The sequence below is a fragment of the Mesoplodon bidens genome, assembly GCF_964165515.1.
Source record: "Mesoplodon bidens genome assembly, chromosome: 5".
NCBI lineage: Eukaryota > Metazoa > Chordata > Mammalia > Artiodactyla > Ziphiidae > Mesoplodon > Mesoplodon bidens.
In genome coordinates, this window is record NC_138161.1 from 102,838,535 (window position 1) to 102,865,878 (window position 27,344).

The window sequence follows — 27,344 nt, forward strand, 5'->3', positions numbered from 1 at the left end:
CCTTTCAATTGGCAGCCTCCCCTTTGAGTCCTGGAGGGCTTTCTCTTTGTGATTTCAGTTCTGTTGGTAGATACTTTAGGAAAAAACATGGAAGGCAAGGGTTAACTTCCCAGTCCAAGAGTTAGAACTAGTTTATTTTAATATATGTAGCATCGTTTCTTTTCTTCTCCTCGTATATCTTGCAAAGCAATGACTTCATTTTCCCAGCAGCATGGTAGCCACTCTTCATTCTTCAAAGATAGCTATTTAAAAAATCTCCCCAAACAGAAAACATCAGTGATTTCTGGGCTCCATTCCCATTGGCTGAAATACCCCAGAAGGAATTTAGTTCTTTTCCAAGTCCCATTCTGGTTCTCTGCAGGACTCCCAGCTAAGAAATTTCCTTTGAGATCATTTTCGGCATTGCGTGGGTACTGCCACATGCATCAGGGAAGTGAAATCTGCCTGCTATATGGCTCTTTTGTGACAGGGCCTTGTGAGGGCTGGTGGGTTGGTGGTTGTGGTATAGAAATCTCATTGGCCTGAGGGCTGGAAACCTGGGTTTCAGCCCTGGCTTAGCCAATATCCAGGCACGTAGGTTGCTGACCTTGGATGATCTGGTCTTTGCCCTCCCCTGGGTCTCAGTTTCTTCATTTGTAAAGCAAAGAGGTAAGGTGAACTGAAGGCTCCCTGCTAGCTCTGACGTTGCTCAAAAACTGCTGCTTAGACTTTTTTTTTTTTTTCTCATTAAACTTTTTAAATGGGTCTCAAATTCTGTGACAGATTTTTGGTCGAGTTGTTTCCATTAAAAAGTACTGATTTTAAAAAGTGATACCTTAAAACGGCCACACACAAAAGAAATGGTCCACAAAACATTCTCCTTTCTTTCTGAAGGTTTTACCATGCATTGTTATCATTAACCAGTCTTTTGCTGTTAAACTTAAATGGCCAATTGAGACAAACTGTCCTGAGACCATTCTTCTACCACTGATTAAGACTGGGGTGGCAGGTATTGGGGATAATATTCATTTAGCCTTCTGAGCTTTCTGGGCAGACTTGGTGACCTTGCCAGCTCCAGCTGCCTTTTGTCCACTGCTTTGATGACACCCACAGAAGCCATCTGTCTCATGTCACGAACAGCAAAATGGCCCAGAGGAGGATAGTCAGAGAAGCTCTCAACACACATGGGTTTGCCAGGAACCGTATCAACAATGGCAGCATCACCAGATTTCAAGAGTTCCAGCTCTTTCCCAGAACGACGATCAATCTTCTCCTTCAGCTCAGCAAACTTGCAGGCAATGTGAGCTGTGTGACAATCCAGCACAGGTGCATATCCAGCAATGCTTTGGCCTGGATGGTTCAAGATAATCACCTGAGCTGTGAAGCCAGCTGCTTCCGTCAGCGGGTCATTTTTGCTGTCACCAGCCACATTGCCACAGTGAACATCTTTGACAGACACATTCTTGACATGGAAGCCCACATTGTCCCCAGGAAGGGCTTCACTCAAAGCTTCATGGTGCATTTCAACAGACTTCACTTCAGTTATCACATTGACTGGGGCAAAGGTGACCACCATGCCAGGTTTGAGAATACCAGTCTCCACTCAACCCACAGGGACAGTGCCAATACCACCAATATTGTAGATGTCCTGGAGGGGCAAACTCTAGGGCTTGTCAGCTGGGCGAGTTGGTGGCAGGATGCAATCCAGAGCTTCAAGCAGTGTGGTTCCACTGGCACTGCCATCTTTTCAGGTGACTTTCCATCCCTCGAACCACAGCATGTTAGCACTTGGCTCCAGCATGTTGTCACCATTCCAGCCAGAAATTGGCACAAATGCTACTGTGTCGGGGTTGTAGCCAATTTTCTTAATGGAGGCGCTGGCTTCCTTAACAATTTCCTCGTATCTCTTCTGGCTGTAGGGTGGCTCAGTGGAATCCATTTTGTTAACTCCAACAATTAGTTGTTTCACACCCAGAGTGTAGACCAGAAGGGCATGCTCACAGGTCTGCCCATTCTAGGAAATACCGGCTTCAAATTCACCAGCACCAGCAGCAACAATCAGCACAGCACAATCAGCCTGGGATGTGCCTGTAATCATGTTTTTGATGAAGCCTCTGTGTCCTGGGGCATCAGTGATGGTCACATAGTACTTGCTGGTCTCAAATTTCCATAGGGAGATATCAATGGTGATACCACGCTCGCGTTCATCTTTCAGTTTGTCCAAGACCCAGGCATACTTGAAGGAGCCCTTTCCTATCTTGGCAGCCTCCTTCTCGAACTTTTCAATGGTTCTCTTGTCGATCCCACCACACTGGTAGATCAGATGGCCAGTAGTGGTAGACTTCCCCGAATCTACGTGTCCAATGACAACGATGTTCCCGTTTTTGCTTAGGTTTAGTGGTGGTTTTCACGACACCTGGGTCCTGGAGGCAAGCCCATTGCGATAAAGCTGCTAAGTCTTATTTTGTCCTCGGGCATTTGGGATAGTGCCCTGACCCTGACCCCTCTAATAGGCCATCTAGTTGTTACACCAAGATTTCAGTCTGCCTAGGTCAGCTTGGGGTTGGACCTTCTTATCTGAATGTCCATAGCATCTTCCTTTCCTTTCCTTTCCTTTCTGGAGCAAATTGATTTATGCATCTTACTCTGACTCAACCTCTCTCTAAAGGTATTCACATTTTGAAAGGCAGTTACCTTGAGAGGTGTCACCTTATACAAGGACTTGGGTGGTAGTGTTGGAATATCAGTCTGTGTCTTATCCCTTCACTTCTAAGCCCAATAATTCTTCACTTCCATCTTAATAGGCTTAGAGTATTATTTTGAGGACATAATAAGATATTCCCTATTTTCAAGATTTATTCACTCAACAAATGTTTATTGAGTACATATTATGTGCCAGGCATTGTTCTAGGTGCTAGAGATATAGTGGAGAGCAAAGTGACTAAATCACTGACCTTATGGATAGTAGAAAAACTAGACAGCAAACAATATAAGTAAGCTGTGTGGTATACTAGATAGTGTTAAGTACTAAGGAGAAGAATAAAGTAGGCAAGGGGGACAGGAGGGGCAGGGGATGGAGTTACAATTTTAGATTAGGTAGCTAGGGAAGGTCTCACTAAGAAGGTGACATTTGAAAAAAGATGAAGGAACTGAGTAAGGCAAAGGGCATGTGCAAAAGCCTTGAGGTAGGAGCAGCCTGGAATGTTGAACCATGAGGAGGCCAATGTGGCTGGAATGCAGTTCAGGCTTAGTAGTCATTACTAAGTGAGGACGGGGGTCAGAGCATATAAGCCATAGGTCATCAGGACATTGGTTGTTGATTTAAATGAGACAAGAAGCCATTGGAGGGTTTGAGCAGTGGGGTGATGTAATCCAATTTAGTGTCATTGTGTTGAGAATGTCCACAGAGGGACAAGAATGAAAGAGGAAAGATTAGCTAGGAGGCTCCTGCAACAATCCAGCAAAGAGGGGATAGTGCCTGTTCCTGGGTGGAGACCTGTACCAGGATGGTAGCAACTGGGATTGAATCTGGCTGTATTTTAAAGTAGAGCTGAGGGGGTTTGTTGATGACTCAGATGTGTGGTGTGCGAGAAAGATGAATCAAACATGCCCCAAGATTTTTGGTCAGGTCAACTGGAAGAGTGGAGTTACCACTTTCTGAGATGGGGTTGGCTGTGTAAGGAACAGACATGGGGGCCATAACAGGAGCTTGGTTGTGGACATGTGAAGTCTGAGATGCTTTTTGGGCATCCTGTTAGACACTGAACACAAGAAATGCCAAGGCAGTTGAATATTCATACCTGTGGTTCAGAGGAGGGGACCAAGCTGGAGATGCAAGTGAAGTCATTAGCATTTCAATGATGTTAAATGTTATAAGATTAGATGAGATTACTCAGGGACTGAGGGTAGAGAGTACAGACAGGAGGCCCAGGACTGAGCCCTGGGGTTATCCATGTATAGAGGTTGGAAAGAAGGAGAAACTGGAGGGGGACTGTGGAAACTGAGCACAGAGAGCATGACCCACTTGAGCATTCAGAACCATTAGGCAGCAGAGCTGGGGCTGGAGCCCACGTCTTCAGGGTCAGGTTTCAGAACTCTTTCCATGCATTCATAGCACCTTCTGTCTCATGGCACCAACTTACTTCTTGAATTAGAATCCTGTCCATGTCCCCTGCGTCCCTTGTTGTTTCATCAGGTCTGAGCAGGACGTGGATTTGTATCTTGTTTGTTTTGTTTTGTTTTGTATGTTTAAAGTATTTCATAATGATGAAATACACTGAAATAAAAAGACTTAATGGGAGGCCTAGACCGCCAATATGGATTTGGGCCTTGGACAGGCAAACTCAGAGCAAAGGGAGCTGTTGTTGGAATTGTTTAAAGGAAGGATTCTGTTGTCTGGGATCCTGTTGGCAAGTCTGGGCCACATGGGAGGGTTTAGTGGGAGTGGATTAAATAAGCTGGATAGTCCCAGGAGATGGGCAAGATGGAATAATGTCACAGGATAAACAGCTGAATGGGAGGTGAGAGTCCTCACTTTTAAAATAGGCCAGCATCATCTAAGACCTTGGGCTTGGACTGCATCTACGCTGTACCCTTTGGATCCCCGGGGCTTGCTCTGTTTGGTGCTGGCCTGTTGGCATGTTACTTTGCAGAGACTTCCCCTGGGACTGGAAGATGTTGGAGGGTAAGATATGTTCCCACCCACACTAATCTGTTCATCATCCTGCACTGCACGCTCAGCCCTGGGCAACATCCAGGCTCGACACATCTTCCCCTGTCTTAACACTGTCTTGTCCTAACACCCCACTTCTCAGAGAGGTCTCCCTAGTAGCCTTTGCCTAAATATTAGCAGGGTCCTGGCTCTTTTTCCTGTGATCAGAAGCTCACTGCTGGGAATTGAGCCTGTGTTTTTGCATACAAAAGACATTTTCCTTATCTTCTTGAAAAAAGGCCAACACATACCAGACACAGGAGGTGGTCACAAAGGCCCTGTTTGTCTCTTTCCCTCAAGTTCAGAGAATGCCCTGGCTTCCTTTCTGGAGAGAGCACCGGTGCCAGAAAGTCCAGGGATCTGAAAACAGTTACTGCCTTCAGGTTTTGGTCCCTTCCCTTTTCCCCCTCTACTCTCTACTAATTCACCCTCAAATGTGAACAGAGGTTTGAATCTCTTCAAAGTGGCTCTTCTAGGCCCAGCCCTAGGTTCTCAGAGCCCCTGGAAGCCGATTCTTATCCTCCCTCTCCTCGGGCCTGCCCTTGTTCAGGACCAGAGGGTGCCTCACTTGTTGTTGGGAAGCCATATTGAGTCTCCCTACCTTTAGGCTCTTCTCCCACAGTTTACTCTCTGCACTAAAGCCTGATTTACCTTTCAAGGTAAAGCTCACCACGTCTCTCCTTGGTCTAAAACCCTCAAATGTCTCCCCATTCCCAAAACCATGCTAAGCATCCCAGGTCAGTACTTTCTGATGCTGTTCTTTTTTCTCTCAATTTCTCTGGCTCTCCAGGGACACCAAGTCACTCAGTTGCCCCCAAACACCCTATCATAACCCCTGCTTTCTCACGTGCTATTGCCCATGCCTGGGATGCTTTCCCCTTCTTCAGTTTACCACTGCAAAGTAAAAGAGCACTGTTCTTGCCAGGAAGACACTAACGCAGAAATATCTTAGCGACAGTGTTGCTGCGGAATCACAGAAAACTCCTGGATCTAGGGCTAGAGCAGCAGGGTGTCTGCCTCTCCTCCGCCTCTCACAGAAACATGACCTGGGTCAAAAAACTCAAGCTTGGGAAATAAAGGCTCCCAGCATTCTTCAGGGGTCACACATGAGCAGGACAGCCTGGAAACTTGCATCTCAAACTGGGTGCACATTAGAATCACCTGGGGGAATTTTAACTACCACTCCCAAGCCCCCAGGGTTCAGCCTTACTCCAGACTGATTATATATGAGTCTCTGGAGGGTGTGAACCAGACATCAGTATTTCTTTAAGATGGTTAAAAAATTTTAAACCGGGAGTTTCCTGTGTGCTGCCTAGTTCAAGAACCACTGGTATAGAACCAGTGGAGCGAGAGCCTGGGCTCCAGAGTCCATCAGAACTGGTTTCAAATCCCAGTGCCCCTAATCTCCTAGCTGCAAGATCTTAGGTCACATTGTTTTAAATACAAACTTTTAATTTTAGAATACTTTTAGATTTTTAGAAGAGTTGTGAAGATGATAAAGTTCCCATATATGCTTCACCAGTTTCCCCTGTTATTAATATCCCATGTTAGTATGGTGCATTTGTCACAATTAATAAACCAGTATTGATATATTATTCTTAACTATTCAGATTTCCTTAGTTTTTACCTAATGTCCTTTTTCTGTCCCAGGATGTCATCTAAAGATGTCTTCTTAGGCTCTGTATTAGTTTCCATAAAGGGCTGCCATAACAAAGCACCTCAAACTGGGTGGCTTAAAACAGCAGAAATGTATTGTCTCACAGTTGACAGGGCTATGCTCTCTCTGCAACCTGTAGGGGATAATCCTTCCTTGTCTGTTCCTAGCTTCTGCTAGTTTGCTGAAACTAGCATTCCTTGGCATTCCTTGGCTTGCCTCTGTGGGATTTCAATCTCAGCCCCCATCGTCACAATGTGTTCTGCCCTCATGTGTCTGTTTCTCTGTGTCTCATCTTCTCTTAAGGACACCAGTCGTCACCTACTCCAGTATGACCTTGTTTTAACTAGTTACCTCTGCAAGGCCCCTATTTCCAAATAAGGTCCTGTTTGGAGGTACTGAGGGTTAGGACCTCAGCATATCTTTTGAGGGATACAGTTCAACCTATTACAGGTTCCTCTTGGCTGAGACAGTTTCTCAGACTTTCTTTGTTTTTGATGATCTCCAAAGTTCTGAGGAGTATTGGTCAAGTATTGTGTAAAATATCCCACAATTGGGAGTTTTCTGATATGTTTCTCGGGATTAGAGTGGGCTTATGAGATCTGGGGAGGTAGAACACAGAGGTACAGCAACATTTTCATCACAGCATATCCAGGTCACAAGCTATCAGTGTGACTCACCTCTGTTGATATTAACCGTGCTCATGTGGCTGAGGCAACGTTTTGTCAGGTTTCTCCTCTATAAAGTGGCTCTCCCCTCACCCCATTTCCGTACTGTACTCTTTAGAAAGAGGTCACTATATGCAGCCCACACTTAAGGGATGGGGAGTTATGTTCCACCTCCTTTATGTCAAAGTATGTACATAAATTATTTTTTATTCTCCTCTATTTTTTTACTCAGTTATTTATTCATATAAGTATATATTTACGGGTATTTATTTTATACTTTGAGTTATAATCCAATGATATTTTGCTGCTCAAATTATACCAGCTTTTACCACTGGAGCTCTTCCTGTTGGTTCCTGTGTCACACACCCCCATCATTGTGTGACTTACTTAATTTCTGGTACCAGATACTTTTGTATCATCTTGTATATTTCCTGCCCTGGTCCTGAATCAGCCATGTCTTCAAGGAGCCCTTATTTCTTTTATTGGAGAATAGTATTAGAAACAAAAATCTGGACAGTACGTGTGCTCATTGCTACTGGGGTGTTGTTGTGTCTAGGTAGAGCCACATTTTTAACCTCACCGTGCTTCAGTTTACTCAGCTGTAAAATGGGGATAATAACAGTACTTTTGTCATAGGTTATTATGAGGACTAAATTAGAGAATTGTGTAAGAGCTTAGTGTGGTCTCAATCGTATGGTGAATATTCAAAAGTGTTTTAGTGATTATTTCCCATAGACCTTTTTATTTTGAGCTAATTTAGTTTCCAAAGTTCTTTCCTACATGCTAATTCATCTGATTCAACAACCCTCAGACAGGGGTAGGGCAAAGATTTTTCTGCCAGTTTATAGATGGAGAAATTAAGTGGATCAAGAAGTCAACATATGCTTGCATTAGAACCCAAGTCTCTTGATTTCATGTCCCATACTAGACCCAGATTGGCCACTGTCTCTGCTGCATGAGGGGTATAGATTTTCCTTCCATGATTGTTGCCTACCTTTACTTGAAGGACTTCTTAGTGTTGCTGATTCTTTGATTCCTGCCACCTGGGAATAAGGTTAACTCATGGCAGAAGGAAAGTACAAACTCCAATTCAGAACAGGCCACTCATAGACCTGGTGCCATATTTTCTGAACCAAACAATTGAACACATGATCCGAAAAAAAAATGTTTTTTCTATTCTAGGTGTGGGTGACAATCAAGAAATACAATTTGGATATTGAAAGATTGGCATCCTGGGATATTTTGATAACTTATAGGAACAATAGAACAAGGTATTTAATCAGAACTGACCTGAAAAGCCTAAGAACTGCTTTTGTATTGATAATTTGATCTTCCCATCAATCTCTCTCTCTCTCTTCATGGTTCAGGGATCCTAATTGGATACAGAGAAATGTTGATAAACGAAAACACCACTCACCAGAACTATCAGTACGTGAAAAACATACAAGCCAAACAGGATGCTTTGACTCAATACAGATGTTTATTGGAAATAATGTGTAGTTACAGCTACACATGTAGAGCAACAGCTTCTGTTTCTAATGAAATCGGCCATGATCATTATTGCTGATAACAACATTCATGGTACGGAATCATAGCTTTAGATATGCTAAGTATATTCTGGGAGGTGGATTCTGGTTGTACAGAAGAGACCTTTCTAAGAGCACGTTTTGAGGTTGAAATTGGCTATATTTGGAGGTAGTGAGTTTCCCATCTTTAGATATGTTCAAGAACGAGGTCATAGAGTTAGACAATATGGTCCTAACAGATACTCCAACCCTCTGCTTCTATGACTCTGTGAGACATTTGGTTTCCTTGGACCTTAGCATCAGTGCGGGAGCTGGTACATCTAGTAAATGTTTGTAGATCAAGGGTAAGCCCAAGTCCAGCAGCACATCTAGACAGCTCTTAGAATCAGGATGAAATTGCAATTGGGGGAATAACCAGGATAAACTGGGTCCAGCCAGAAGTCAGTATTTGTACACAAATTCCGAGGCTGCTTCAAGTCTCAGAGTTGTCTGATTTTAAGGAGAAAGTTTCTTTTAGATGTGGGCTCTGATCCTGGAGTCAGAGCACTGGTCTGCTGGACATGTCCTTTTTTTTTTTTTTTTTTTTTTTTTTGTGGTACGCAGGCCTCTCACTGCTGTGGCCTCTCCTGTTGCGGAGCACAGGCTCCGGACGCACAGGCCCAGCAGCCATGGCTCACGGGCCTAGCCGCTCCGTGGCATGTGGGATCTTCCCAGACCGGGCACGAACCCGTGTCCCCTGCATCGGCAGGCGGACTCTCAACCACTGCGCCACAAGGGAAGCCCTGGACATGTCCTTTATGTGAGGGAAGAGAGTGTAATCTGAGGAAAACCTGAGAGGACATGGACTCTTGTTGTCCTTCTACCTGGAAGGCCTCCCTCTGTCTTACCTGTGGAAATGCCCACCCTCTTCAAGGCTCAACTCCAACACCATCTCCTCTGGGATGTCTTCCTGATGCCCCCTCCTCCAACGTCTCCATACTAGAATGGCCTTTCTTTCACCTCTGTGCTATTCTGACACATAGCACTTGGTGGGGTTCATTCTGTTCATCATAGACACTTGTGTATGTGTCAGCTCTTCCTGTAGGAGCTCCTGGAAGGTATGAATCATGTTCCCCTCATCTTGGTGGTCCGCATAGCAGTCAGCATAATCTGGCACGTGGGGGCATCCAGGCAGTGCTGTGAAATTGGAAGGCATGGTGTTTGGAATGCCTTAGGGTAGTTCCAAAACTTTGCATTGCAATTCTTCTCTGGTGTCTAAAATAGAGCTCCAGTTTGCTTGACAAATATCTGGTGAGATTGAGTATGATTGCCATCTTCCATTTACAGAATAAGCAGCAGGTCACAGAGAGGTAGAATGACTTGCTCAGAGAATCAAAAGCAGGCTGTGAATTGCCATCCCTGAGTGGTGAGCTTAGGGCTTCGTGTCCATAAGTTCTCATTCCTCAGTATCATCTTCTTTCAGCAAGAGACCCTGAACGACTCCAGCAGCTTCAGTGCAGGTCGAGAAATGAAATCTCCCATGAAGACCAATTTTGACAGAACAGAAGCCAGGGACTTGGGGCTTCTGATCCCTTGAAGGGCTTAAATCTCAGAGCTCTGGAGGGGAGGAGGTCCCTGGAAGCTTCCTGAGAGAGGAGGTGGCTCTTGGAGAGGAGAGGCATTCTGCTTGGGAAGCACTTATGACCCTGCAGGGCTGGGGTGTTCAGGGTGAGGAACAGGGGTGAGGAACCAGGGGAATGGTGGCTTGGGGTCAGCTGTGGACACAGGGAGGGAGAGTGCAGGGGCCTGAGTCTAACCTCCCAGGGCCTACCTTGTGCAACTCAGGCTCCCAGGAAGAAAAGGAGGCCGGTGCCTAGAGCAGAGGCTCTGCTTAGGAGTAAGGAAAGGCCCCTTGGCTAGCGCTTCGCCAGGGCTATGTCCTTGGGAACTAGGGTGTGGTGCGCAGGGGTGGGTGTTGCAGTAGCAGCAGTGTTCGGTCTGCAATAAAGCTCTATTGAACCTAAGGCAATTTTTGCCTTTCTGTTATTTTGGCTTTAACTCATCTCTTCAGGGAGAAATGGCTTCATTGGATCCTAGATTGTCAGAGCTGGGAGGGTTCTTTGGGATGAGGGGAAGGGAGTTGCATAGAGTCACAGGGAGCTGCGGGCAGAGTTGGTTCTAGAACCTGGTGTCTGACTTCCTAATTCACCATTCCCAGTCTCCCCACCCGGTGAGAGTACCTGCTTCTCTCAGGCACTCTCACAGTTTGGTATCCAGCTCACGGTCATAAGTGCATCACTATGGGATATGCCATAGACTAAGAACATCGTCTCTTTTACCTTTTTATGGGGAGGGGTGGGGATCGGGGATGGGAAATGCATGATAGCAAAGAAGCATGGAGCATTCGGGGGCAGGTGAAGGAGATGGTCAAGGTTGAGGGGAGCGGTGCACACTGGTCAGCCCTAAGGCCCAGCCAGGATTTGTAAGAGAATGTAGTGTGCCTGGTAGACACACCGGCCTTCTGCTAAGTCATATTTATTGAGCACTTAGTTTATGCCTGCACTGTGCTACGTGCTATATGCATATTAACTAAATTTGATCCTCATCAGACTTTTATGAGGTAGGTAAGGTATGCCATTTCCATAATATGGACAAAGAAACTGAGGCTCAAAGAGGTGAAGTCACCTGCCCAGTGTTACAAAGCTAGTAGGTGATACAACCTGGATTCTGTCCACCCTGCTACCCTGCTTCTTTAAAGAGAGTGAGAAGGGGGCTGAGATGCCCCCTTTATTGGCCAGTAATAGATGGGCCGAATGAGGTGCGTGTAGGGCAAGGGGCATCTTGCATCAGATAACTATCCTCTGCTGCTGACTGACCATGGACAGGTGAGGAAGAAGGTGAGGAACCGAATTCAATTCCTCATCCCGGTGACCCTCTGTATCCAGTCCTTGTTGTGGAAGGTGTAGGAATACACTCCGTAACGGTCCTTCTTTCCGCAGTCCACACCCCAGGACACCGTGCCCACTAGGTACCATTGGCCTCTCTCTATATCCAAGGTCACCATGGGCCCTCCAGAGTCACCCGCACAGGCATCCTTCCCGCCTGGAGGAAGAAGTGAGGCAGGTTAAAGTGTCTCCTTCCCTAGCCTCAAATCCAGAGAAGCCTCCTTCTCTCCACAACTGCCTTGTAGTTCAGAGGATCGGTCACCAGGGGGCGCAGTAGACCATTGGACCCAGACCTGGACTCAGCTGTTGTAGGTCAGACCTCCTCAGACCTCAGCGATTTTAGAAAGTGCAGGTTAGGACCCTCTCATTTCATAAGGGAAAAGCTGGGCTTGGAGAAGGGAATTACGGAAATTCCTTACTTAGCCCCCTTCTCTCCGATGCAGCTTCTTCAGTGGAATCTTTCCTCTCATGACCGTCCTCCCTCTCCCCTGCCTCCCTCCTCCCTGTCCGCTGCTGCTCAACCTGCCAGCTCCAAGGTCTCCAGTCCTTCCACTGCCAGGCTCGGCTCCCCTCCCTGGCTGGTGGTGCCCTGTTGTACGCCGGCCTCTTGACTTACCTTCCTTCTCTCCAGCACAGATCATGTCTCTGGTCACTTTCTTCTTCAGTGGGGTATAGGCCTCCTGGCAGATGCGGTGGTCAACAACTGGGATTTCGATCTGGAACACAAGGCCACTGTTGGTCCCCACCCCTGGCTGAGGAGCCCTGCTGCTCTGACACTCCTAGAGCTGACTCATCCCCATCCCCTTCCTGGATGAGCCTGGGTCTGCCTTAGACCTGGCCTCAGAAACTAACTATGGTACAGGTGAAGGAACACCGAATGCAGAATCAGGAGATCCATGTTCTGGTACAGTCTTAGTCATGAACTTGCTGTGTGACCTTGTGCAGGTCATTTGCCCTTTCTGGGCCTCAGTTTTCTCATCTGTAAAATGGAGATAATAATACTTGCCTAGCACATACATTATCTCAAATATGGCAGTGTATGCAAAACCTATGGGCAGTCTTCTTTTCCTCACTCTTACCATTATTGGTTGTGGGACCTGGGGCACGTAGCCTTCATCACTGTTTTCTCAGATCTCTGAGACTCTGTTTCCTTATTTGAATAATGGGAGTCACAATATTTGACATACTAATCGCATAGAGTTGTTGTGCAAAGAGGAGATGAATGAGCAGATATTCTGTAAACTACAAACACTGCATAAATAGTAGGTGGTGTAGGGTTAGTGAGGCTCACCTAGCAGCAAGCATTCACTTACGTTCTCCCCCACCACAGTGTGAGCTTCCAGACACTCGGTCTGTATGTTGTCCATTTCTATCTCACATAGCTTGGAACATGGTCAGTACTCAGGAAATGTTATTTTGAATTGAGGTGGTACATTGACACATAAAGTAAGGTATTGTGATTATTATTGCCCTTGATTCAGCTTGGGGGTAAACGTTGGAATGGTTGTCTAGAATAAAAAGAGGAAACATGAGTTTCATTCAGCCAAACCAAGAACTGAATGGGTCACACTCCCCCCAAAAGCACAACTCCTGTTGGCCCTTGCTCGAGGGGACCAGAGGCATTCAGGTCTCTTTGGGGCCATGGCCTTCCGAGAGATGTGGGGAGAGGAAGTCAGGCAGGGTGGTCGTGAGCACATGTCCTCAGCAAACCGTTGAGTGCCTGACTGACCTCTATCCATCGCTCATGCATCATTTAAGTGTCACTCCCTCTGGGAAGCCCTCTGTACCCCTAAGACAAGGTCAGAGCCCCTGCTGTACATTCTGGAGCATCTTGCACCTCTTCCTCATTCCATTGATTACATTGATAACTGCTTTCTGTCTATCCCACTTGACTGTAAGCCCAAGGAGGCCAGGGGCCAGATCTGTCCTCTTACCTCCCAGCATACCTAGCAATTAATACAATGTCTGGTACACGGGAGGCACCAAATAAACACTCTAGAGTTCATGATTGAGGGGCTAAATTGTTGTTGCCAATCCAGAATTTTAAAGTACGCTAAAATAACGCATGTTGAAGGGTTTAGAGACTAGCTGTGGCAGTCGTAGAACCTGGTAATGTCTGAGCCAGGCAGCTCCTGGAGGACATCTAGTGTTGCCCCTGACTTTGCAGCTTGAGATACTACACTGCGGTCCAGAGAGGCAAGATGACTCGTTTAAGATCTCGCAGCAGGTTACTAAGAGCCAGGACTTGGAGCCATGGCTCCTTACTCCTGGTTCAGTGTTCTTTTCTGATATGACAAGAATGTAAACTTCTAAATGCAACAGTCAACTTCACTGCTGCAAGGACTGCAGCTCTCAAGGCCCATTCCTTGGCCCATTCTTGGTTACTCTGTTATGTGAATCTTCATGATGTATATAGATGGATCACCTTTTGGGGAGTCCAAGCCGGCTGTTTTCTGGAAGAATTTCCATAAATTGAGACTTTAATAAGCTACAGAAACATTAAGCAATGTTTAGAGACTAGAGCCCTATGACATGTAGAACAAACAGATCAAACTAGTTGGGATTCAGTCTCATTTTACTTTGAAGGTGAGTTTGGGCCCCTGGTACGTCTCTCACCCAGCCCCTGCCAAAGCCTCTAACCCACTAAGGGGCACTATGATGCAGAAAGATCCAATGTAGGGCAGAGGTGTCACCCTCTGAAGGGTATAAATTGAACTTCACCTCCATCAGGGTCTCCGGGAACCTTTGCAAGAACTGCTTCCCCCAGCCACTGACGATGACCATGGCCCCTGGAGGAGAGAAGACACAGTGAGAGCAGAGAGGCTGTCTGTGGGGTTTTCAGAGGGTGACATCTTGCAGCCCCATCATCCTCTGCCCATGGAGGAAGGGCTGAGTTTGCACCCTCAGAGAATGGCAGCATGGTGGGGAAGAAGACTGCTGGGTTGAAGGTTACCCACGACAGAGGACTAGGCATTTGTCTCTATGAGACATTAGCTGGTTTATTTGTTTAGTTGCCTGTTCTCTCCCACTCCCAACTAGCTTGGAACCTAGACTCCACGAGAGCAGTAATCTCATATATCTTATTCAGCGCTATCTCCACGCCTACAGCAGAGTTGACACATAGTAGATGCTCAATCAATAACTGAATAAATACAAAGTCCAGCTTAGCCCACAATATGCTATGTTCCCTCCCCTTCTGAGTCTCAGTTTCTCCATCCATAAAATGAAGAGGCTGGACTTAGTATTCTCTAAAACCCCTCCCAGCTCTGATATTCTAGAAGTCTATGAAGTTGGCAGATCTCGAGGCAGTGTGGAAATGGGTTGAGCACTGATAGAACACTTATCTCTTCATTTGTAAAAGAGCCTGGATACTGAAAACAACATTGGGCTTTAAGTTGGAAGATCTGAATTCTATCCCCAGATCTACTTCTTACAAGCTGAATCTTGGGTAAGTCACTGTACCTTGCTGAGCCTGTTTTCTCACCTGGAAAATGGGACTACAATACCACCTCACAAGGCTTTTATAAGTAATACATAAATTAATTAATGTAAATCAAGTGGCACTTGGTAGGCGCATGGCATCTGATGAATCAGAGCCATACCTGTGCCTTTCCTGTTGGCTTACTTCCCCTGAATACTTCTCAGATTCCATTCAGCCATTTTAAAAAATAACTTTGAACTAAAGGAGGTTATCTGTGACATGGCACCACTGAATTTAGAACAGGATGAAACAAAAGCCAGCTGCCCTGGGTTGGACTCTCACTCTATGTTGGATATGTTTGATTATTATTTCATTTAAACATCACAAACACCCATGGGATATTATCCCCAGTGTAGAGGGAAGGGGCCTGAGGTTTGGCAACTTCCTCAAAGTCACCCAACTAGGAAATGGCAGCATGGGGATTTGAGTCTGTGCTGGTGATTAAGCTATTGTCTCTCAGCGCCAAACGTACCCTTCTATGCTCTACTTTGTGATGCTGCGAATGAGACTCTGAAATGGCAGATCTGCTTTGTCAGGGGTGTTCCTGAAAATAGGGGGCACTTCCAGGAAGGCTTGCCATTCCTGTTGGCATCACCCTAGCAATGGTTCCTCACCCTAGCAATGGCGGTTGGTTTCAGCTGTTCTCCCTAGCACCATCAGCACAGGGCCTCTTTTGCAGCATCTGAGTTCCTGCTTCACAGGCCCCTGTCAAGCTTCTAGGTTCTATATCTCCAACTTCTTCTCTTTGTTCCTCCAGCCCCAGGAGTGGTGGTTTCTTCCTGCAAGTGCCATCTCTATTATCTCAGCATCTTCCTTTACTTCTCCAGTCCTCCAGTACCCTATATTAAATTCTCTCTGATATAATAACTGGTCTGGTTTCTGTTTTCCTATCTGGACCCTGACTGATATAGTGCTTTCAGTACTGATCAAGCCTGCCTGTTTACCTTGGAACCAGTTTTGACTCAGCTGTTTTAGGGGAGGCAGCTGAGGAATCACACAGACATGGTCAGCCGGCTCAGTTGGCACCAGAGCCCGACCAATGCTGGAGAGGAAGGCTCTATGGAGGCACCAGGTGCTCTGCAGAGGTGGAATCACAGGTGGGGGTGGTACCTTCCTGCGATGGCCCCTGGGGCAGACAGATGGGCATCACGAAGTCACTCAGCACCGGGCTCTTCGACAGCTCCACCAGAGCTATGTCATTCTCAAATGTGTTGGGGTTATACAGGGGATGGAGGAAGATTTGTTTGACGTCGAGACTCTGTTCATTCTCATCTGACCGGTACCTCCAATGCTTACCTGGGCAAGAAGAAGGCATGTGAGGCATGAGGGCAATGCAAGCTTAGAGGATAAGGTCACACCTTGTTCCCTGTCAGCCCCTGTCCCATTCAGCCCATGTTTCCAGCCTTAACCCTTATACTGCCCTTCATCTACCTTTTTCAAGGCATCCCATCCTACCCGCCCTTCTCCACATATTCTCATGGCTCTGACCTCTGTCTTTCTTCATGACCTGATCCCATTGCCTTATAATACTCATTCCAGTGCCCATTGCCATATGTCCAAGCTTTCCTTGCCTGGGTCATGTGTTGCCTCCCTCCATGAAACCTCTCAGAGTCTTGAGTTAGATTCTTCAATTAGAAATCTCTTCCCTACGATCTCCCATGCCTTTTTTCTGTTCCTCTCCTAAAGAACTTACTGCTTCCTACTTTATGTTCAAGGTCTCTGTGCTTATATTCTATTCCTTTATTAGACTCTAAGTCCCTGTGGGCGGGAACTTGTGTAGTTATATCCTGGCATAGTGTCAGGACATAAATATACGGTGAACTAAACTGAATCAGCCGGTGGTCTTGATTTTACAAAGGAGAGGGGAAGCTTGGATTGTTTGTGTATGATCCACTTGAAACCACGGATTCACAGAAGCCTGAAGCATTTTTGGAAATTATCCAGATGAGGCTCTTTATTATAAAACTAAGGCTTCACCTTCAATGACCTGCTCATGGTCCCACCACCTGAGAATCACAGGCTTGGGCTTAGATGCAAGTCCCTGGCCTCCAGTCCTGACTCATCCTTCATCCCAGGCACCTTCCCTGATGACTGAGTGAGTAAGTGGACACATCCCATCCTCAGAACCACAGCTGGTTGTAGGAATCACCTTGCTCTGCACTCACCCATGATGATTTTGAAGGTAGAGGGGCTGAGCAAGTCCAAGCCATGTAGGGTTGCGTCCTCTGAATCCAGCAATTGGTGAAGGCAGTGAGCCGCGGTCACAATCCATTTGGAGCCTGAGAACAGAATTGTACACACACACTGTCCTCACGGCCCCATCCTGCTTCCCACAGCCTCAAGCTGAGGGCTTTCAGACCCCTCCTCTCCATGGCACCCCTCTCCCTTGCATTTCACAGCCCCAAGGCAGAAACTCATATGATCCTAATCTGAAAATGGGGAGTTGAATCTGTGATTTCATCTGCCTTATCCAACCTAGGCCAAAATTGAATGTTTTAAAGATGATTTCAGGTCTCCTTTAAATCTATGGGGTTGACGAGCTCCGGACAGCCCAAGGTGTCCACAAGAAACTTCTTGCTCACTGGCTGCCCCTCCGGCCTTGCTGCTCAAGGCGTGGTCCCTGGAACAGTTGCCTCAGCCCCCGCTGGGAGCTTCTTGGAAATGCAGACTCTGAGGCCCCACCATACATCTACTGAATCAGAATCTGCATTCAGTAGTAAAATCTGAGGGTTTTAATAAGATCTCCAGGTAATTTCTATGCATATTAAAGTTTGGAAAGCACTGTTGTACGTGGTTCTTCTCAACTTTGGGTGCACATTTAGAATAACCTGGGGAATTAAAAACAAACAAGCAAATCCCCAAAAATAATACCTGGTCCTGAAGCCAGGCCATCTATGTCATGGGAGTGAGGCACAGGTACAAATACGCTTTAAAAGTGCCCCAGATGATTCTACTGCCATCAGGGCTGAGAACCACTGCTCTGATCCAAACCTCTCATTTTATAGACATGGATTCTGAGGCCTGGAGGAGAGCGAGGATGTCTAGGGCAACTCTGCAGGTTGGTGGTAGGGCCAGGGCCGGACCCTGGGTCTCCTGATGGTCAGCTGAGCACATCTCTTGCATCTGGCTGTCTTTTTCCCTTGATGGGCATGTTCCTGCCCTTTGCTCAATATGGGGTCAGGCTTCGGTTCATCCTTAAGGTGGAACAGATGACAAACCCATAAATAGCTGAGTCCAGAGACATGCTGGGTTGAGCGAAGCAGAAAGAAAGGCACCAGGGCTTTGGGGTGGGGTATCAGGGCCAAGTACAGAGTCCAGGGCAGAGTCCCTTTCTGGAGCAGGTCCCAGGCTCCACTTGGCCCTCTCAGGAGCAGCTATGTTCCTTGGCTACTGGCTTCTGGATAGAGCTCCACACAGGCCACCCTCTTTTCCCTGGTGGCATTTTTGATCCCTGTCCACAGCCAGGGGCTGTTGACTAATTTTCCAGGTAGGTAAAGTGGGATGAGGTACCCAGATTAGGGAGCCTGCCTTGGAACGGGGCTCTGGGACATTTAGATGAACCTAGGGTATGCAGTGGTGAGTCCAAAGACATGGCTTTGCCTCGCAGCTCTGCTAATACTGAGTCCCTGAGCCAGAACCCAGGCTTTAGTGTGGGCACTGAGTGGGAACTTTCTGTCTGTCCCTCAGCTCCTTCCCTGCTTCCTCTGCCCTCTCCTGTCTTTCCCTCCCTCTACAAAACTAGACAACAGAGGAGGAGAGAGATTCTAGACAAAGAGAGCTGTGGGGAGGGCTGAGTAAGCCAGATCTTGTGGCTTGGCTGAGGGTAGAGAAGTGGGAATAAACACGCAGTAGACACAAGGGAGTTCTGAACATCATTGAACTTAAACACTCAAGGCTTCAGAAAACTAATCTAACTCTTAAAACCGTGGGCAGTAATCCATCTATTTACTTACATTCTAAAAAAACCAGAAATGTCTTTGCTCCCTTCTGCTCTCCCTGCCGGCTCCTCCCCTCTGTCTGCTTCTCTTCTGATGCGTTCTTTTCTGGGTCCTCCCTGCTTTTCTATGCCTTTCACAATTCTCTCTCTGTCTCTCTGTCTCGTCTCATGCCCCACCAGTTTCTCTTCTTCCGGTTGTATTTGTTTCATTTTCCCCTTAACTTCTCTTCACTTCCCTCTCTAGTTCTCTCATATGCCCTCTCTCTGTCTCTTTCTCTATCTTTGTCCTTGTCCTTCTAAGCCCTCTCTGTGTCTCTCTGCCCCTTCTCATTCTTGGTCCTCTCCCGTGCCTGCTCCCCACTGGGCTCCCCTTTAACCTGTGCTCACTCTCTGTGCCCCTTTGGGAGGCTCCATAGGGTGAGGCCACTCATCTTTGTGTCTGTGGGAATATAAGGACCAAACTCTCTGCTGGGTTACCATTTCACACATTTTGGGTTGTCCAGACTGCAGTCTCACCAGAGCCTGCGCCTCCCCTCGGGGATCCCGGTCAGGGAGCTGTCCTCACCTGAGTGTACCCTGGAGGAGGAGGGTGCGTCGGCACGAGGCGAGACCGGGAGCCCCAGAGTTGCCCAGGCAGAAGTGGACCCATCCATGCCTTCTTCCTCTGTGATAGGGTCAGAGGGACTCTAGATTGCTATTAATTTTTTATTATGATGTCAGAGCTGGGATGGACCTTAGATCATTTGGACTAAACTGGCAGGAAGAGCCATCAATCATTTCTTGCCTGCCCTTCCTCTCACTGCCAATCACATTCAGTCCATTACAAAATTCTGACAATCCTATTTCTCAATGGCTTTGAATCGGCCTCGTTTCTATTCCTCATCCCCTGTCCTTTTTCTGAGGCTAATGACTTCCCTCCCCACTATTGAACTATAGCTGCTTCACTGGACTCTTGGCTTCCAGATTCACCCTTCTTTCAATCCATGCTGTCTCAGGAGAGAACTTTCCAGAATATGCTTATAAACCTGGAGCAGCATTCAAGAAAAGATCTAAATTCCCAAGCATGGCATTCAAGGCTTTGTAAATCTCCCTTCTCTGACTCCTCTAGGGTGGGTTTCCTGGTTGTCCCTGGTCCCACGGCGCTGACACACCCTCACTTTGAGCCGCATGTAAGTGCCTTGTGTTGTAATCCATGTTTAAGGGTCTGACTCCCACACCCTTCTCAGTGCCAGAGAATGACCAGGGCTCGGGAAGTGTTGTTGGCTGAAGGAGCCCGCTAGAACAGAACACACATCTCCTGGCTCCAGCTAAGGTTTCTTTCTGCCACTTTGTACTTCTGGGTCCCGCTACTACTGTGGAAGATTCTCAGTGAAGAAATCTTGTCAGTCTCCAGAAAGAGGGTCATGTCCCTTTCCTTCTACCCTAACCTCTAATCCTGGGTCCCCCACCCCTTCCACCTTCACCTTACCTAAAAGGGAGCCCCCGCAGAAGGGCTGCCCACTCAGGTGTGACAGCATGGCAATCCATGGGGTGGTGCCCTTCTGGGCTGGGCGTCCACTGAAGATCCTGGCCATCAGATTCCGGGAGAACTTGGGGATCCCACACACTGCAGCCAAGGGAGGGAGGACAGATCACACTCTGGGCCCCATCTTGCCCTTTGCCAGAGCTATTAGCACACATCACCCTCTGTTAGGAACATCTGCTCTTTTTGATTTCCCAGCATCCATTGTTCCTTTCAGTAACAGCACCCCAATTTTCCTCTGGGGCCCACTCTTCCCCCATTTCTTGTCCATATAGCCTGAGTTGCAATGACCTTACCCCTGGCTCTACGGGTAGGAATGTGACCCAGACCTGACTAATGAAAGCCTCTTATACTCTGGTCACAGCGATTGCTCAGAGATGGGAATGTAACCCTGGCCAGGCCAATGAAAGCCTGCCTTGGGAATCTTGCTAGAAGGTCCTTCTCTGCTGGGATTGCTAAGCTGCTGGCTAAAGCCCAGATTTGCCAAAGATCACTTCATGGAAAGTTTGTAGAAAAACTTGCTACTAATGGAAAAACCAAACCAAACCAAGCCAAACAACATCCTCCTCTCCATCTGCTCCCTGTGTAAACTTTCTTCTCTTCAGAACGAATTCTGGGCTTTGGATCTCCTCACTTCCAAACTTTTGGGGACCTGGCTTTGAGGATTCGCACCCCTCTCCTCTGTCTTGCATCTCTCCTTTGTCTATGCCTCCAAAACATGATCAAGACCTCTCATCCTAAAAATCAAATTTCCATTTTCCCTGATTCTCATTCATTCCACAGTCTCTCCCTCTCCTCTCTTCCATAGTCAAGCTTCTGGAAAGAGGAGATGACACCCAGTGTCCACATCCTTCCCTGTCCTTTGGAGGTGGATTCAAAAGAAGAAAGTGCCATGCTCCACACAAATTTGGACATAAAGTGGCCATTTGAATATTTAATAGATCTGTAATCATAGATGGAGATAGAATGACTCTGGGCCCATAACTGGAACTTCAATGATGATATTTACATGTATAGGAGGACACTATTTCTGAAATTTTATCTCACATATTCTTCATCTTTAGGAAATCTCCTCGCCTTGTGGCTGCTGGAGGTTTGTAGGTTTCAAGGAAGCAAAACCTAGAGAACTGAGCATATAAACCAAGAGAAGGGAGGATGTAAGGGCAGTGTGCTATCTCAGGAAAGAGATAAAAACCTAGGAGAAGCCTGAAGAGAGAAAGAGAAGGGGGGAGGGTGTGGGAGGGAGGGGGAAAGAGAGAGAGAGAGAAGAGGGAAAAAAGAAGAAGAAAGAGGTGGTGGAGGAGGAAGAGGAGGAGGAGGATAAAGTAAGAGGGAGGGAGGGCTAAGGACTTCAACATGAGCGCGGGCCTGCTCCCTGGATCCCCTCTCAGAGTTGACAGTAGAGACCGGGTCCCAGCACCCAGGAAAGTCCAGCCTGGATGCGTCCTCTGGACTGTCCTGGGTCATTTGCACTGTCGATCACTTTATCCTTCTTGACACTTTCCCTCCTTGGCTTCTGAAGCTCCTGTCTTCCTGTGTTTCTGATTCCTCTTTCTTGTCTCTTTCTTGGGGTTTCTCTTCTTCTCTCCATGCCGTCCATGCTCGTGTTTCCCTTTTGGAGTCCTCAGCCCCCTTTTCTTTTCTCTTCCAGTAGATAATGCCATCTCCTCCCATGCCATCATACCATTTAGACCCTGATGAATTTCAGATCAGTGTCTCTAATCTGCCCTTTCCTCTGAACTGATCCTTACGTCTCCAGCTGGATGGCACATAAACTCCTCAAGCACAGAAAACCCAAGTCCTGGTCTCCACCTTTCACCACCCATTTGTCTCCCCTTTTGTTATTCCAGGTGTCTGTTAATGTCTGCACGGACTGCATCCTCGCTGCCTCCCTCTTCTTCAACACCCGTATTTAATCAGCCACTAAACTGGTAAAAAAAAGTCACCAGAAGAAGCAGAGAGTAATGTCACAATGTGCTCTCCATGCAACCTCATGACACCTGTGTCTCAATATGTCACAACATAAAGTCCAAATATCTAGAGGAAAGTAAAACTCCGAAATGTAATAGAATACAAGACATGATAATCTTTGAAAGCAGCTACATATAAAGTATAAGGCATAATGTAAGGTTCTTTTCGCTCTCAATAGTGTAAAAAGTATGACAGTTTCATGATGATACAAACCCCAAACAAAGGCAAACTAGGAGCACATTGTACGGGGAGCCCTCACTAACAGATTAGCTTGTGTTACTCCACACCTCTGTGTCTGCACTATTCACACGATGCCTCTACACCGAGCCCTGCCCAATACACTACTTAGATGTTTTCAAACTCCCTCACGCCCACATCTGCAGTGTCACACCCTAGGTCCGGGGCGGGGGGGCGGTTTTCACCACCTCTCTCCAGAATGGTTGTTGTAATTTCCCAACTGCTCTCTCTAGCTTGGTCCTTCCCCGACCCCTCCACTTTTCACAGCATGTTGCTCACGTTCTAACCTGCTGATTCAGAATTTCCCATGGGTGAGACCCAGGAATCTGAATTCCTAACAAGCCCCCCAAGTGATTCTGATATACCCCAAACTAGAGAATCACTGGTTACAGGACAGAGCACATAGAATAACATAGAATGACCTTCGAGACTCTGTCCACCTTCCCCTCATCCCCTCTGCCCCCACTCTACTCAGGGCACACTTTCCTGCTTGATCTTTGTCCCCTCTCCCCTTCCCTCCCATCTCTCAGTGCGTTCTTTGTAACCTCTCTGCAAATTTATCCAGATCATCTTCAGCTGTATGAACCTCCCCCTCCTTAATTTCCCATTATACGGCAATCTCCACTCCTCTAATGACGTTAATCCCCTTTGCCTGTGTGAGACCTAGGTGCACACGGTCTTGCCTTGCGTGCTCATTCGAGCTCTTTGAACTCAAGGAATTAAATGGCAGGCACTTCCATGATGGAACGGGCAGCCTTCGAGAGGACACATAACTGACTCCATTCCTCATCACCCTTTCTTGGATGATGTCCAGGTGACAAAAATTATACTTTTTCTGCAATGGGAGAGACTTAGGCTTCATGAGGGGCCAGGTTTTCTTCAAAAAGTCAAAACAAACGAACATCAACAATAACCAAACCCCAAAACAAAGGCTGTTGGTTATCCACAGAGGGTTTATTTCCACTTTAGTCCCCTGATGGGAGAAACGGAGTGCAGAGGAAACTTACAGAGGAGTGAAGCTTGTGATATAAAATAAACAAAATATAGTATCCTCTACATGCACTGTTCACACACATAGGAGTGTGCTTCCAGGACCCGACTGGAAAAGTGGACGCTTCCCAATTGCTCTCTTGGAATCCCTCTCAGGGCTTCTTCTTTCTCTGATGGAGAGTCCCCAGGAGAGCGAGCCTGGGGAGAAGGAGGATGATCAGTCCTGTGAGGGCCAGGGAGAGGCTGCTGGCATTGGAACCACCGAACGCTGGAGCTGGAAGGACCCTGAGGGGGATCTGATGCCTTCCTTTTACAGATGGGGAAACTGAGGCCCAGAGAGGGAAAGTGATTTGTCAAAGGTTACACAGCCAGTTGGGGGCAGAGCTGGGGCTAGAACCCAGGACTCTGGGCTCTCCCTCTCTTCTCACTGTCTTCCACAGGCAGGTCCTTGCTTCTCTTGGCTCTGGCTCCTGGAAACTGGAGGACTGGATCCCTCTCAACATCCATGCTGGGTGTGTTCTCTGTAGAGTTCAGATCACAGACACGCTGGGCAGTCTGGTGGGATTGGGTCACTCCTATGTCCTGAGCCCTCCTTCTTCTGTTTCCCTGTCCAGAGGCACAGCGGAGCATGGTGTGAGCCTTCTCTTTCTCCGAACAATCCAGTTGAGTCTCCACACCTGAGGCTGAGGCTCAGGTAGCCTTTTCAGATGACACATTTCAAGGCTGGAAGGTTGCTTCGTGCTCGTCTGGAGTGCCAGGTGTGGACACCCATGTGGTCAGCTGGTATTCGGGAGTGACGTGTGGGTCCAAATGATGTGCTCTGAGTGGTTGGTGGGAATTTAACGGGCTTGGGGAGCCTCCCACTGCTCTTCTCCTCCCCCCAGTCACCACAGAGCTTCCCAGCTTTCTCTTTGTCCTTTGAAATTCCTTTAACAGGGAACAGAAGGATAAGGCTTGGACTGCAAGAAGTTTTGGGAGAGAAAACCCAGGGACAAAAGCACTACAAGGCATTACACTTGGAGAGAGGGGCCTTGGGGTGTCATCCCTGTCCCCCCAGACCTGAGGAGTTTTCTGCCAGAATGTACCCAGAGGGCAAAGCTGGGAGAATACACGGACTTAGCTCAAGGCAAGGAAACATTTTCTAACAGTCAGGTCCAAGCTCAGTTACGCCAAGAGTGAGACCAGGGCCACTAGGAGTGAACGAGGCCCCTGGGGTGAGCACTCGGGAGAGGAGTGGGGGGTACTGGCCCCAGTCTAGCTCCCTCACTGTACTGTGGGGAGGAGGCCTGGAGAGGGGAGGGGACTCGCCCAGGGCCAACGACCCAGGCCTCCTGTGTAGGGCCTTTTCCCTGGACCACACTGCTGCCTCTCAGGGTCCCAGGGGCTGTCTTGGGAGGGGGGGAACAGCGTGGTCCATCCCACTGGTCACGTGAGTAACATGGAGTGTGCCGTCTTTGGGAGTGTGTGGTGCAGCCTCGCTGGGGCTGGCCAGGGCAGGCGCCCCGAGGACGGCAGGCAGCTCACCGCTCCACCTGGAGCTCCCCCAGGCCCCGTGGGGAGCCTATCTGCTCCCACACCCAGTCCACATAGTTGGAGACCTTGGTGTAGACCCCATACACCTGCTTGCTGCCACATTCTTCGGGGCCCCCCCAGGACACCAGGCCTTGGGCCACCCAGCGCTGGCTCGAGTCGTCGAGGATGACAAAGGCGCCGCCGCTGTCCCCCAGGCACGTGTCCTTGCCACCCTCGTAGTAGCCGGCACAGAACATGTTCTCTGTGACGCTGTAGTTGCCTGACCGGGACTCGTAGCTAGTCTTGCACTCGGCGTGCGGCACCACGGGTAACTTGACGTACTGCAGGACGTCTGACAAGGTCCGCGTGCCACTGCTGATGATCTCATCCACCGTCACGTTAGGATTGGAGATGCCCCAACCAGCTACCAGCCCTAACATGTGGGGTGCCGGGCCTTCGGGCTCGGGCCGCGGCAGGCAGATGGGCATGATGTGAGGCCCTAGGGGCACGGGCTCCCGCAGCTGCACCAGAGCGATGTCGTGGTTGTAGTTCTGGATGTCGAAGTCTGGGTGGAGCACCACTCGGGCGGCCGAGCTGTTGACAGCCCCCGATTTGTCCCGCACGTCATGCAGGCCCAGGTAGACGGTGACGTGCTCCTTGGAGACCGGTGTCACCGTGTTGTCTCTGCGCTGGGAGCGCAGCACGTGGGCTGCCGTGAGGATCCAGGACTCAGAGAGCAGGGCCCCACTCCCAAACCACTTGTCATTGGGCACCCTTGAGGTGTCCTCCACCACGATCAGGGCCTGCCATGGGAAGAGGCCGGGCTCAGCATTCCGGCCCCCGATGATCCGCTTGACCAGGTTTGGCAGGGAGCGGGAGGGCTGGCCACACGCTGCAAGGAGAAGGAGGGAGCGGGGACAAGGGACAGAGACACGTCAGGTCAGCCAGGTGGAGAGACCCTCTGAAAGAAGTGCACGTCTCACCCACTGTAGATTATGCCACCACGGCCCCTACTCTACATCACAGAGCCATGCTAGCCTGGGAAAGCTCTGAGTGGGCTCATCTTTGGCCTAAGTCTTTCTAGTCTGGCCCATCTGTAGTTGGACCCTTCTGTAGCCAGGGCTGTCTATGGACCAGACCTTTTTATATGTGGGCCTTCACCATCCTGAACCATTCCAGCCAAGATCACTTGTGGCCTGGATCATCTTTAGCCAGGACTATCTCTAGCAGTGGTCACTTTACCCCTTTCTTCCCTAGAAAGGCATCTCAGAACCCAGATGTGGTCCATGCTGTAGGTACTTAGAAAACTTCTGAAAACCACAGGTCAATGGCTTTGAGAGATGGAAGGAAATTAAAATACTGTCTAGCAGGTCACAGCAAACACTGGACTGGGAACTGAGACACCTGGGGCCTTGAACTGGCTTTTCTCTCCTCTGTCCTGTGTGACTCTGGGTAAGGAAATTTCCTTCTCTGGATTTCAATTTTTGATCTGCTAAATGAGGCAGTTGGTCAAGATGATCTCCAAGGCTCCTTTAAATTCCAAATTCCTTTGATTTTTATTTCGTTTGCCCTGGCCACCCCCATTTTATAGGTGAGTAGAACTCTCCAGAGGTTAAATGACTAGCCCAAGATCACATTGCTATTAAGTTGAGTAGCAGAGGCTTAACTAGATTCTAAGATGAATGTCTTGTCCTTGTATCCCACAGTGCCTCGTTACATATAAAGAACCTTTTCTTTTCTGGACTAAAGGACACATGATGTGAAGGGATGCCCAGGGCATCCAAGGTTAGGGAAAGGTGGCATAATCTACAAGCAATGATGCATAGGCTCTGCTCTACCCATCATTGCACCTGGGAACCCCATAGTACCTTCAGGGAAAGAAGAAAGGTCTGATCAAACTTCGTTCTACCGAGTTGTACCCCGAGCATGCACATGCACCACCAGCCTCCTGTAGCCAAACGCCTTTGGCCCATGAGCAGAGGGTCTTCAGAGCCAGCCCCCCGCTGCCTAAGAACAAGCTCACAAGGGCCCCTCCAAGCAGGGTGCTTAGGCCTGGGGGCTACGCCTGGTATGAGCGTGGACCTCCTCTTGGTTGCAAATTGCCAGGCTACACCTCTTGGCCTGCAATACTTTCAGCAGTCCTTTAAAGACCAAGGAGCATTTGAGTTTTCTTGGCAACTCTGAGAGGTCAGGCTTCCAGCAACCTAATGCTTTTCAGATGCTCGTCTTCTG

General features: G+C 48.1%; 1 protein-coding gene and 1 pseudogene across 7 annotated transcripts in view; both read right to left on the reverse strand.

Moving 5' to 3' along the window:
* Positions 1 to 873: 873 nt before the first annotated feature.
* Positions 874 to 7,110, reverse strand: LOC308617956 (elongation factor 1-alpha 1-like; annotated as a pseudogene). Its single transcript has 2 exons — positions 7,106 to 7,110; positions 874 to 2,366 (listed from the first exon to the last, which is right to left on the reverse strand). The product of its transcript is annotated as an elongation factor 1-alpha 1-like (transcript).
* Positions 7,111 to 8,333: 1,223 nt separating this feature from the next.
* MASP1 (MBL associated serine protease 1) overlaps positions 8,334 to 27,344 on the reverse strand; it is a gene marked incomplete at its 5' end in the record, with an annotated part of 62,856 nt that continues 43,845 nt past the window's right edge. For 2 of the 6 annotated variants that reach the window (XM_081234586.1, XM_081234585.1), the window contains one exon: positions 23,544 to 26,004. In XM_081234586.1, the coding sequence (XP_081090712.1) occupies positions 25,121 to 26,004 (884 nt within the window). In that variant the 3' untranslated portion in view covers positions 23,544 to 25,120. Of the gene's footprint in view, positions 8,385 to 8,487; positions 11,620 to 12,078; positions 12,179 to 12,779; positions 12,971 to 14,183; positions 14,252 to 16,053; positions 16,240 to 17,108; positions 17,223 to 20,348; positions 20,487 to 23,543; positions 26,005 to 27,344 lie in introns of those variants that run through there. The other 4 variants (XM_081234588.1, XM_081234587.1, XM_081234589.1 and 1 more) reach the window with 4 other exon arrangements.